This window comes from Diadema setosum, chromosome 3, assembly GCF_964275005.1.
Source record: "Diadema setosum chromosome 3, eeDiaSeto1, whole genome shotgun sequence".
Classification (NCBI taxonomy): Eukaryota; Metazoa; Echinodermata; class Echinoidea; order Diadematoida; family Diadematidae; genus Diadema; species Diadema setosum.
Genome location: NC_092687.1, coordinates 16,470,082 through 16,484,114, shown reverse-complemented (window position 1 = coordinate 16,484,114; position 14,033 = coordinate 16,470,082). Strand labels below are relative to the sequence as shown.

Here is a 14,033-nt window from a genome sequence, read left to right as displayed (position 1 = left end):
AGTTTTGGGTTGTGTGAAATGCGCAAAAATTTCAACAGCACAAAAATGTCCACTTTTACAGTACTAAAGGCTGACTCAAAAATAAGAATCACTTTGGGGCTCAAGACAGAAGCAAGGTTTGAACCCTTGCCTTAACATATATGTGACAAAAGCATAAAACCACAAAGCCACAGTGATAAGTCTTGACTTTACTGGGCCTCACTTTTATCGTCACACGGTAGATACGTCATCCGCGCCTTCTATAGATTGTTGAAGGCTGCGTATTTGTCTTCCCAGTTCTTGGCCGAAGCCTGCTTCTTCTTCTTCCGACCGCCGGCCAACTGACGTGCTTTCGACATGTCCATCAGGTTGAGGCCACTCTGGTCCGGAGCCGCGGCAGGCCTGGGGGGCGGGGCGGACTCCGTCTGTTGACCAGACCAAGAAAACGGAGGAGGAGGAGGAGAGAAAAGAAAGACTATTGAATAATCAGGTTTTCATGCTGCTCTTTCTGTTGCCATACTGTATTGCAATCAGTTAACCTGCTGAAGACTTGTCCACAGTAGACTCGGGCAGGTGTCTATGGGAAATGTTTGTTTTAGCAAAATTAGCCTGTCCTCAATGGGTTAAATTCTGTTGTAGTTGTCTTAGAAGAAGAAATCCAGTCCAAATATAAGTTTGTCTGACAAAAAAAGCGTAAAATCTTTCTTACGAGTTCATTGGTAAAAATTAGACTGAAATTAGATGAAAAATAAGGAAGTAATGACATTTTGTAGTTTTGCTAATTTCTGCAAAACAGTTCTTGTATAGCGGATATGAATATGCAAATGAGTGAGCTAACCACGTCATACCCTCACAATTTTCCACTGATCGTGTACAAAACATGATGAAAATTCAATGTTTCTGTCATTTAAGTCTGAAATACGACGTTATTCCTGGTTGAACGACTTCAGAATCGTGATCAGTTAGATACATGTATACGAGGATTTGAGCCTTGGGCATAATAGCGTTTGAATGAAAAACCAAAAATCTCAAAAGTTTACAAACTATATGGTAACTTGTGACGGAATGACATGCTCACTTTGCCATTTGCACATTCATATTGACTGTTCAAGAACTGTTTACCCCAAAAAATAGCAAAACTTCAAAATGTCATAACTTCCTTATTTTTCATCCTATTTCAATCAAATCTTTACTGCTGTACTCATAATATTCTACTCTTTCTTATCAGTCTAACTTATATTTGAACTGGATTTCCCCTTTAATGTATCTTGCAAGGGAATGCAAGACCTAAGAGCCAGTTTCAGAGAGAAATGGCTATTAAACCATTCCGTACAGGAACATGGTGGTCTGCATATTAATTAAGTCTATGGGCATTTCAGAATTCACTAAGGAACGGGTTAAAGGGACTGTACAATACTGGTTGAGGTGGGGATTCATGTTTTGAACATCCTTAAGTGAGATAATGAGAAACCTCTTATGAAATATGAAAGAGCATGTAATTTCAAGAAGGATTCAACGTTTATTTGATGAAAATTGGTTTTCAAACGGCTGAGATATCCCAAAAAGTGATGATAATAAAAGGCAACAGGCCACGCCTTTTATTAGGATCTCTTTGTTTCACCTTGTTTTTGGATATCTCAGCCAATTCAAAACCGATTTTCATCAAATAAACTTTTGATACCCCTTAGAACTGCATGCTCTTTGACATAAGTGGTTTCTGAATATCTCGCAAAACGTTAAAAGCTAGTACTGTAAAACGAGAAATATTCGCGTGCATTTTAATTTCGCGAATTTCGCGAGCGCCAAGATTCGCAAAATTCAAATGCACGCGAAAATTCTTGTCTACACTATATCCATTGAATGCCAGTGGCGGTTCGCAAAAATTTCATGCTGCAAAAAAGGCCATTGGCTCCAATTCGCAAAAAATTCATATCATGTTTTACAGTAAATTCTCACCTCGACCAGAACTGTACACATACCTGCCAACATTTCAAGATGAAATATCTTACTCGTGGATTGCAAAAATCTTATTTTATATGCAAACTGAAGTTAAAAATCTTACTTTCAGTCAAATCTTCAGAAAATACACATGAAAGGTATATCTAAATATTTTTTAAAATCTTATTTCTCTGACAGAAAATCTTTTATTGCTATTTTTAATGTAAAAAATCTTACTGAATCTGATAAGATCTTATTGTTGGCAAGTATGTGTACACACCCTTTAAGGGTGGTGCTAGGGAAAGCAGGGTAACATTTTGACTCAGTATGTACACTAAATTGGTTTTCATTATTAAAGAAAGAACTTCGTATTGTTAGTAGCACATACAGCAACAGCTTTTTCCTATTCAGTTTGTTTTTGTCAGACCTCAACCCAGATAATAAATCAACAAGACCTCTCAGGAATGAAAAACATGATGTAGTGCTGAACATACACAGAGTGTAATATTTCTCGGTGGGTCCTATTTCATTTGTTCCCTAGTCACCCGAAGCATCTGATGAATTTGGGCATGGCTGTAGCAGTGCCTCAATTTAAACTGCAAAAGACACCTTGTAAAACCTGGGGATAAAAAGGAGGGAAAATGCCAACTCAGACTGCCCAACCTTTTAAACCAGAAAAGCATGGATTATTTGGCTCAAAGCACAGGAAAGAAAGAGCAGTTCCAATGGGAACATGTAGTTAAATTATTAAGAAAAATAAGAAGCTCCACTTCACATTGAAGCAAGAGCCGAGTGGTACAAATTCAGATTAATCCCTCCGAATTCATAATGCTTTGAGTTCCAAAGACTGTTACCTTGGCGGCTGAAACCGGTGCAACCACAGGCTCAGGTTTTGGGGTCGGGGCAGGGGCTGGTGCCGGTGCGGGGGTTGGTTCTGGCGTGGGTTCTCTCGGGGGCTCTTGTTCGGGCTCAGGAGTCGGTTCGGGAGTTGGTTCCCTGACGGGTTCTGGCTCGGGCGTGGGCTCCCTGGCAGGTTCCGATTCAGGTTCCGTGGCCACGTCCGGTTCGTCCTGAGGCGGCGATGACTCCACGACGGGCTCTGAGGCTGCTTCCAGGGTCGGCTCGGGCTCGGGCTCGGGGACCGATGCATCTTCGTCTTCGTCTCTGTCTACAGCGGGCGCCTGACACAACAACAAATTAATTGTATAAATAAATCTGGGTAACTATGTGTTGCCATTTCAGTAGCAACAGAAATTCATACATAATTTCCAAAAGCTGCCAATTTTCAACAGATTTGCTGCTGCCATTGACACTCCTATTTTCATTTTAAGTTTTTTGGCTGTATTCGGTTTGTTGGATCACTCTATTTCTAGGTTCTGTTTGGTAGATCATGAAGAGCAAGAGCTTTGCCTCACCGATATCCTCATTACCTTGTTTAATCCCTCCTGTCTCTGAATTATGTCTTTTGGTGTTTTTCTAACCGACATCTTGACAGCTTGATATTTTCCCTCATTATCTCTGAATTACTTTTCCTGTAAAAGACACAATGACAACTTGTATGTGACTTGCTACAACAAAAGACTCCGAAAGTCAGGGGAGGACAATTTTCTGAAAATGACATGACGTTATTCCCTTACTCTTCCACTATAATTTCATACATAACATGACTCATAAAAGTACTTGTTCGCGGAGACATCAATGATTTCATTAGCGCATGTCGAGTGGTTTAGAAAATCAGCGTTTCAAGAAAACCGCCTTCAAGGTTTTCCTTCTAATGCTACCATGATCATGGGGAGGTAAGACAGTTTTCACTTCTTGACAATACAAGGTATGCTCCCAGCATTCCAAGCTGAGACCAATAAAATCACTCCTTGTTGCAAGGGGCGGAGTCTACCTGCAGCACTAAATCCAAATCTTCGGACACGTTTCAGTTCCGTTGAAAGTCGGAAAATGATAGCCCAGAAAAACGCTATTAAATTTCTTGCCTTTCCTTTGATCATTTAGGTTCAAAATTTCGGCAGATGATCGACATTACGTAAGACTACAAAATTATGCCCAAACCAGAAATCTGATCGTTTTGACCGATTTTGATGATCCGACTTCAAACTCGATTTTCTCGGCTGAGCCGTCAGCGACTTTAGGATCCTTTTGTTGTGGCGGGTCACATATTTTAGATATCACTGTGACAATTCTTATTCATGCCATGACATGGTAGGAAATCAGTTACCCAATCTTGACCTACCGAGTCCCTGAGGAATTTTGATGCCAAGAATATTACCTCTTCGTTCTCAAATTAGAATCTCTTGCATTGCCGAAAGATTCAATAGAGCCCCTGGTTGAACTCATTTGATATGCATAAAAAGGTTACATTATTTTACAAATGAGCAGCTATTCTCTTTAAAGAGTTGCTATAGACGTAAAGAAAAAATAAAGAATGTCGCTGGTGACTCAACAATGCTCTTGTGATGCAGGGACAGATCTAATTATTCATGGAATGTGACGATGATACGCTTTATGATAGTAAAACACTCACAACGACAGGAACACTCTCTACGACGGCAGATTCTTCTGGCTCTATTGCCACCTCCTCTTCCACCTCTCTCCTTTCCTCCTCTCCCGTCTCCGCCTCGGCCGTCGCCGTGGCGACAGCATTCGCCACCTCATCCTCCTCCTGCTCCTCCTCCTCCTTCTCTGCGGGTTCCTCCTCCCGTCTCTCGATCTGTGCGTACTCCGGTTCGCCCTTGGGTTCCTCCTCTGCTGCCCTCTCAGGCGACGACTCCTCCGGCTGCGCCTCGACGCTGACGACCGCGACCTCTCCGTTCACGCGTGGCTCCGGACCCGGCTCGTTCTCCTCCTCCCGGTGGTCGCCGTTCACCTGTGTAATGTCCTTCCCGGCCATGCTGGCCTTTATCGTGATGCCGTTCTTGCGGCAGTACACGTCGAGTTCCTTGTCGACGACCAGCAGACTTGTCTTGCCGCGACCGGCTTTGATGCGTGCAACCACCTGCGAGTGGGTTTCCCGTTCGATGTTGACGCCATCGACCTCAATGACGCGATCGCCGGACCGAAGACCGCTCAGGTCTGCAGGGGATCCTGTATCAGCAGCAGAAAAAAAACAACAACACAAAAAGATAACAGGGTTAATCATGGTGGTACTGTATAGCATTCTTAAATTTTCAGATGTGCAAGAATTAAGTATGGCAGAAAAACTAGGGACCCTGTGAAAAATAGCGCAAGAATAATGCAAACAATGTCAATGATCAGTTTTATACAATTTAATAGCACTCTTACAATCCATATCTACAAATACCTAAGAGTAATATTGATAAATATTTTTAAAACTAGAAATGTCGCTACGGCGACTGATGCCTCCACCGTAATGCATGATTCTCCCAATAGGTGTATAGTACAATGTCTTGACAATGTGTGATGACAGTTTCACATAACTGGCAAAATATCGAAATAACAGGTTTGTCAGAAATATCTTGAATGTTCACTTTCCACGAACTGGGTTTGCTATAATTGTCTATTAAAGAGTGCACGTACACATATTTGGGGAATTGAAAATTTTTACTTGACTTCTGACTGACCTTATTATAAGTTTATGCATTGAGTATAATTTTCAAGGTATGAAGAAAGAGTGTAATTACAGTACAATTTTTTTTTTTCATTTAAACCTGACCTTTGACCCTTAACCTTTGACCTTCTGGCTGGAAATTTCCAAGAGAATCTCCATCAAGTAATACATGTACATATATTAAACACTTTTAAAACTAATAATGCAATAATTGCATATACTAGTATACATGTATGAGGGAAATACAGTAGTAACATTTTGAGGAGTTGACCTTGACCTTTGAACCCCTGACTATTGACCCATGACCCCTAAATTCCCTAGATAATCCCTGCCAGTCAGTACATGCATATGTACCATGTTCCATGAAGATACATTGAACCATTTGCGAGAAAAGTGATATTGCAACATTTTCACCTAACCTTTGACCTTTTGACCTTTGACCTTATGACATGAAACTCTCTCTGGAGAATCCTTACGCAGTAGTACATGTCTACACTAAGTTTCAAGAAAATAACTGCGGGCATTGCATAGATATGGGGGAAATAGCAACATTTTTAGCATTTGACCTTGACCTTTTGACCTTTGACCTCTTGTCAATGTCACTAGAATCTACTCAACTAATTGTCCCATCGTACATCATCCTTGGACCAAGTTTGGTGAAAGCTGCTTCATCCAGTTTTGAGTTATCACATAAACAGATAAATTTTAGGATTTGACCTTGATATTTGACCTTTGACCTCTGTCCGATTTCACTGAAAAACTAATCAAGTAATTGTCCCATCATACATCATCCTCCAACAAAGTTTGGTGAAATTTGCTCCATACAGTCTTGAGTTATCGCGTAAACGGATACAATTTCATGATTAGACCTTGACCTTTGACCTTTAGCCGATTTCACCCAAAATCTTATCAAATCGTTGCCCCATCATACTTCATACTTGGACCAAGTTTGGTAAAATTCCAGTAAATATTACTCAAGTTATCGCGTAAACGAAAGCGGACGGACGTACGGACGTACGGACGTACAGACGTACGTACGGACGTACGTACGGACGGACGGACAACCCGAAAACATAATGCCTCCGGCACCACTTCGTGGCGGAGGCATAAAAAAAAGATTTTATACCGGTAATCTTGCAGATTACAGAACATGTACTGACAGTTTGCTTGCAGGCTCACTTGTTACTACAGTGTACAATGAACTCATGAATGAATTAAAGGGTGTGTACAGTTCTGGTCGAGGTGAGCATTTAGCTTTTAATGTTTTGTGAGATATTCAGAAACCACTCTATGAGATGTCAAAGAGCATGCACTTCTGAGGGATATCAAAAGTTTATTCAATGAAAATCGGTTTTGAAATGGCTGATATCCAAAAACAAGGTGAAACAAAGAGATCCTAATAAAGTTGTGGCACGTCGCCTTTTATCATTATCACTTTTTTGGATATCTCAGCCATTTGAAAACCAATTTTCATCAAATAAACGTTGAATCTTTCTTAAAATTACATGCTCTTTCATATTTCATATTAAAGAGGCTTTTCACTATCTCACTTAGGAATGTTCAAAACATGAATCCCCACCTCAACCAGTACTGCACAGTCCCTTTAATACGACATAAAACCCTTGACTACTGTGTGATGCTGGCATTTTTGCATTGTGTGTAGATGATTTCGCCAAATGATAAAGTTCATTGCTACTTGTTGGATACATTCAGAATGGGTTGTTCATTTTGTGGTTGAGAGGGTCTAGCAATCACTACATGTACTTTCAATTTCACAAAATGGATAAGAACGAGTGACAAGCAACAATATAATCCCATTTTCTTTGCTCATTTTTCATTTACTGATATATAATTTTGAATAATTACATTTTTTTTTTTCTCGTTAGTTTCCTTATGTTTGCATTTATTCTAGTACTGAATTTTTTTACTTGGTTAAATTCCCTGTACATAAACAAGTGGCGTGTTCTGCATTCAAAGTACTGTACTAGTGTGTTGCTACACATGTGTACATGACCCAGATATTGCTATGTCATGGCTCATGTTGTGTGCTAGACCTACTATGTACAGGAGTTAGGTACAGTGTAGTTGTTACACGATCAAGGTTTGGCATAGCTTGATCTGTTTGTTTGTTTTACTACCTCCCCCACAGGCAGGAGGTTAAATGCTTTCATCAGCATTGGTTTGTTTGCTTGTTTGCAAAATAACTCAAAGAGTTGTGAACGCATTTGAATGAAACTTGCAGGAAAAATTGATTTAATGACACAACGAACGGATGATAACTTTTGGTATTTTTGATCCACAAATTTGTATGGATTTTTAAAGGATTTTTGCTTTTTTGCAAGAGTTTTGCTTTTTTTGCAGACAGGGTCAATGAACTTGGGAGTTCATGCTGCACAAATTTTGAGATTTGCATATACACGCTCTAAAGTGCATACTCTGCTTGGATGAGGCGCCGCGTAGCTGGAAAACTGATGACGTAACAAAAGGCTTCTATATTGGGAAACTGGGCGATTTTCAGCGTTCATGTTTGGGTGGAAGTGAGCTGCTTGGCTGAGGTCTGTGCTCTCAGAGTGCTTTTCTGCTACTGCACACTGTTGTTATAGGGCAATTTTATGGTTCAAAGGCAATTTGCTATAAAATTCATGAAAATAAAACCATGTTTACGTCATGAAAACTTCAGCACATCAAGAGTATTCGCACATCCAGGATTGGCTGGCAGGTGTATTAAATGGTATTATTACTACAAATAAAGAGAAAAAGAAAAAAGAAATGAAGCAGCCTTGCAGATTACACACAATTTACTTCGCTACACTATATGTTTAGCAGGATGAATCAAATCAACCCATTGTGTAAATCTGGGTGCGTCAGCTTTTACATTGGACATCAAGGTACGCTGATGACAAATTCCAGCGTAATCATCCCATTCACATAAAACACACCCTTGTGTACTGTAGATACCTGCAATTGTGTCTATTTACACACTGTGCTCTGTAAAACCCTTACAGTGTGTACCACATATGACAACAGTGACAAGGACATTTTTAATAGGGTTCAGAGAAGTGAAGGCCAGTTGATAATCTATGATAATACAATGTAATAATAAAAATTAGGTCTTTTTTATCGAGGGTAGCCCCTCTTCAGTGTAGCCACCACTCTACCAGAGGGCCCTGCCATTATTATTACCCTAGCATTGCCAGGTACCCATTTAGTTGACACATGGGTCGAGAGGGACTTAGTGGGTAAAAGCATCTTGTCCAAGGACGCAAGCACTGGGCGGGAATCGAACTCGGTCCGTAAATTGGGAGTTGGGAGTCTTATCCACTTTACCAAGGCACCTCTCGGTTGAGTTTACACTGATGATAACCTAAAATATCATACTGTGTATATGAGGATGCAATCTAGAATATCAGTGTGAATTGGGACTTGTCAAGTCAGCATGCCAATTTTACCTGCTACTGATTTTTTTTTTTTTTTAATTCGAACAAAACTGACATAATGAGAAATACAGCACTAGATTTGTACATGACAAAAGTTAGTGATTTTCCACTTTGAAGAAATATCACAGCTCATCTGTGTTTAATACAGGCAACAAGACAAGTTGATGTTTTCATGAACATTAGTCACCTTTGCAAAATTCAGGAAAGCAAGCACACTGTTCAAAATTACAGCGCATGGCCTGTTGGCTCAAAAGGCAGACACAGTCGACAATCATACATTTTCCGGACAATATTACTCAGTTGTCTCACTTAAATTTTCATGAACCGTGGGCAGGAAAGGTAAACATAATATATAAACCGGGCCATAAACACAATCTTGGTACTTGTTGTAAAATCAGTTCCACCATTTAGGTACAGCAGTCAGGCATGCAAAGAAATTAGGCGTTGATGTGATGTACACAATACAAATTGTAGGTCAATTCCAAACACCACTGTATGCCTTCATAAAAAATGCTTTGGCTACAATGGCTTGTGATATGAAGCAACATTTTTAGAATTTGAAATTCCGACAGGATATTATCAAGATTATACAATACATGTATATTCTGTACATCAAACCTCTGATATTCTTTAATAACACAATCACATTGAATTTGAACATGGCACTTTTGTGAAGGTTTATTGCATCAACAACATGCACATTGTGCACACAATCTGTACAAATTCATACACTACAATAACACTTTGAAAATAGACTGCCCTTTTATGGTGAAACAGCCTGGCTTACAAGACTAGCAGAAGGGGTGGCTGCACTTAAAAAGACTTTCTGATTCATGATCTGATATTTGATATGATGTAATGTTTCAATGGTTTCTGCTTTTCATCAAAATAGAATACTGGTATGTGTGTGTGAGTATACATCCTGATTCATTTGGTGTTGTTGTTGTTGTTGTTGTTTTTTTCTGTTTAACAATTTATTGTCAATGTGCACGTATAGAACTGTTGCACAATTTGCTAAGAAAAATAATAACCTGGTATAAGAAAAATATGAGAGGAGAGGAAAGAAGTTCTTTTTACATTAAAAAGCAGAAATACAACTTAATCTTCACCAGGGGCCCGTTGCATAAAAGTTACTATTATGGTAACTTTGCCAACCAATGGTAACTTCCATGGAATTCTTGATTTTGATTGGCTGTTGAGTATTGTTGCCATGGTAGTTACCATTGGATAGCAAAGTTACCATAATAGTAACTTTTATGCAACGGGCCCCAGGGTTTTAAACAAAAACCAAAAAATAATTATTTTTGGTGGAAAAAAATATAGATATTTTTGTTGAAAGTTGCTAGGCAACTTTACCAAAAACCAACCCCTGCCATCACATATTGCCAGAAAATATCATTGAAAGAGATACAGCAGTGAGAAACTTACAAAGACAACACCACCGATATTTGCTCCTGAACATGTGTAAAAATGCTGACGGTGAAAGAGCTCCCACTATTAAAATTTCCCTTCTTTTTCATTTGTGAGGGGAGGGGTTGTCATCTAATATGTGCCATATTCACAATACACTGTTTAGTAGTTGATTTTTGCATCAAACTTTGGAGGCACATGTGTATTTCACATACTTCCTACATGTAGATCTTACAGTTACAGGTATGGATATTGTTTTGCTTTGTTTTGTTTTGTTCTGTTCTGTTCTGTTCTGTTTCAAACAGGAAAAGTAATGAATACCTCACGACATTCAATCATTTCCTTCCTGCTTGGAATCAAAGATGAACTCATCAAGTTACATGTACATTGTAGTTATGGTTTGTATTACTATGAGCTTCATGTACAAAACTATGCAACATTTTTAAAAGTTTGCATCAAAAAATTGTCATTCATTGATTTGTATAAACCTATACTATATCTGTTGTTGTTGTTGTTGCTGCTGCTGCTGTGGCTGCTGTTGTTGTTTTGTTAGCTGGTAGTTGAGTACCCAATATATATATTAAAAAAAAGTTATGTTGTGTTTTGAATGAAAGAAGAGAGAGAAAATGGGGCCCAATAAAACAAATAATTTGGCTCCCCCCCCCCCCAAAAAAAAAAAAAAAAAAAAGTTACATGTACATTGTACATGTCTTCAGAGAGAAAAGAGCTACAGATCTTGTTACGGCATTGCCATGTGTCAAGTGTAATTTATACTCAATACCCAAATGAATGTACATACTAACACCAGCTCACACAAACAAGCAGACACACACACACACACACACACATCTCAAACCTTGACCTTTACATCAATTGAGCCTAAAAATCACACACCGTGGTACATACATAAGGTATGTGATGTGCGATGCCAAATTAGATCCAAGCCCCGGAGTGTCTCCACAATTCATTACCTCCCAACCCCAAGCCCCAATCCCTACCAGGGGTGGTATTCCCACTTTCGACGGGGGCCCTTGCACTCTCTCAAGTCGCAGAATGTCAGACCGCCACATATTTCCTTTTTGCGGGTTCAAGGCTGTCACCAGAGCATATGAAGCCATGATTCAGTAATCAATGGAGCTGGTAGAGAATCATCGTATTAAAGCAACACATAACACACTTGTTAATTAATGTTTGAAGATACTGAGGATCCCTACACAGTAAAGAATTCCCCTACTGAAAATAAGCGGATGATATGATGGTCTTCTTTATCCAGGGTAGCGTCTTCAGTATTGCCACTGCTCTACCATAGGGTCCTGTCATTATTACCATCCTAGCGTTGCCAAGTATCCATTATACACCTGGGACAAGAGGGACATGGTGGGTAAAAACATCTTGTCCGAGGACATGGCACTTGATGGGATATGAACTCAGGACCTTCTATTGAAAGTCAAGAGACTGAGTCATATTCACTATGCCACAGTGCCCTAAAATACATCAATTATATCAGCAATCGTCTGAGACTTTTAACTTCAAAAACCCACACATAAAAGTGCAGTTTGTGAATGCAAGTGAATACTATTTTGTGTATTGACATCATTTCAGTGACGCTTGAATATCAAACCATGAAATATGGTGTACACACGCATCATGTAGTCTCAAGTAGAGACCACAACTACTTGTTGACTTCTATACCCTCTCCCTCGCATTGCTGTTATTCTCTGCCACTCTCGTCTGGTGAGTGAGAATATTGCAGAGCAGACTGAATATGAGGCTAACCCACCAGTCACTTTGATAGGTCGATTGAATGGTTCCTCCCCCACCCCCCCCCCCCCTCATCACCATCATCATATATAAAAATAGAATGAGTTTATTACTGTGAAATGTACTTTATTGCCTTTCTTTGCCATACAGACAAGCTAGTTGGCCTGGAAGTCATTACAGTTCATAGATTGATGAGGTCTGAGCAACTCCAGTTTGTTTGTTTTTTTTTTCAAGTCTGATATCATTCACTGCTCATTCACTTTAACTTATGTCCGTTCCGTGACATTTGCTCACACTGCAACAATTGTTCCCAAAATATCTGCACGGTGAGCCAAACACGATTTCTACCAACAAAACATAACCCTAACATTTCGCACTTTATAAATTGGTATTTTATTATTATTATTATCATTATCATTATTATTATTATTGTTATTATTTTTATTATGATTATTATCACTATCACTATTACTATTGCTTACTATTGCTAAATATTACTATACAACTACTACTACTACTACTATTACTACTACTACTACTACTACTACTACAATGATAATAATGATACCACCTTCTTTGCATTGGTGACCTTGGAACATGAGGTTTTTCCTACAATAATCATAATATACAATGTACAGTACTATTTCTTGATCCCAAAATGTAGTCATTCGCCTCACCACCCACAGTACTTCAGAGCCAGGCCTCATCTATTTGCATACTTTGCAGGTAGGAGACCCCACACGTACACGTCGAGAATGACTTCAGCGATGCATCACGTCAAGTCTCGCAATGTTGCCTCTACATTTAAAATGCCTTTAAAGATTGTACAATGTACGTACTACATTTTTACTCAAATTCATGAAATTCTTCCGTCGAGATGTTTTCATTGCAACTGATTGACAAATTGCCCTACATCGACGTAAATAAGCACTGAATTGATCAGTGTTTTAGTAGTAGCCATGATGAAAAATCATGGGCGTACATACTCGAGCAGGATTCGAACCTATGACCTCACACTGATCAATTCAGAGCTTATTTACGTCGATGTAGGGCAATTTGTCAATCAGTTACATTTTTACTGTAGTCTCTTTTCAAGACAATGCTATTTGCACATGATGTTTGAAGGCAAAGAGTATAGATAGCTTGCTCTCATTGTCGACGATAGAGCTCGGATATTTGCACAGTAACAAAGACCCTGGTATAAATGGGGGATAGTCAATAAACTCAAATTGTAAAAATGGTGAAATATTCAAAGAGCAAAGCAAAGTGAACTTCAGACGACTGTAACTTGCAAAGTCATAAACTGCCTAGTGTAGTATAGTGCTGCATTGCATAGTTTCTTTATCAACGTTTTTCACAATCTCACGTATTCCATCAAGGGAAGATAATCTTGGATGATTGTTTGTGCTTTTACAATACAATCTCACAGACTTGCTTTTTGGATATGAATTATCACAGTGAATCATTGGTCAATCAAGATGATAAACTATAAACACACACTCATAGAATGTTTGTCAGTGTTGCTCCTTGATATCTTATTTCTAATAACATATTTATGATTGTGGGTTGAGTACGGCAAGGTATTTGCAGTATTAAACCTTAAAGCAAGTTTCAAAATTGCTCACGGCGAGATCTTTCCAGCCAGTGACAGGCCAGACCAGCACAAACTGAAATATTTCATACAAAGTTTGCACACATATCGTTGAACATGGATGAAATGCAACAGGTGAATACAATTGTTCTTCTGTAGATTTTTTTTTTTTTTTTTTTGGGGGGGGGGTGTGGGGAGTAATCACAAATTTGAATACACATTAAACCGGCTTATCAATTCATGTCCAAATTCCAGTGTTTGATAGAGTGCGTTATAATCTATTGGTTGTTTACATAATGAAATGTTTGAAATGGGAGGGTTTACCGTCGTACCCGTTACA

At 39.1% G+C, this 14,033-nt stretch overlaps 1 protein-coding gene across 1 annotated transcript in view; it reads right to left on the bottom strand.

Annotated features, from left to right (window-relative positions):
* Positions 1-208: 208 nt before the first annotated feature.
* LOC140226225 (uncharacterized) overlaps positions 209-14,033 on the bottom strand; it is a 51,699-nt gene continuing 37,874 nt past the window's right edge. Inside the window, exons 2-4 of the mRNA XM_072306714.1 lie at positions 4,451-5,010; positions 2,772-3,098; positions 209-404 (exon numbers count right to left, since the gene is read on the bottom strand). Of these exons, the coding sequence (XP_072162815.1) occupies positions 240-404; positions 2,772-3,098; positions 4,451-5,010 (1,052 nt within the window). The 3' untranslated portion in view covers positions 209-239. The remainder of the gene's footprint in view (positions 405-2,771; positions 3,099-4,450; positions 5,011-14,033) is intronic.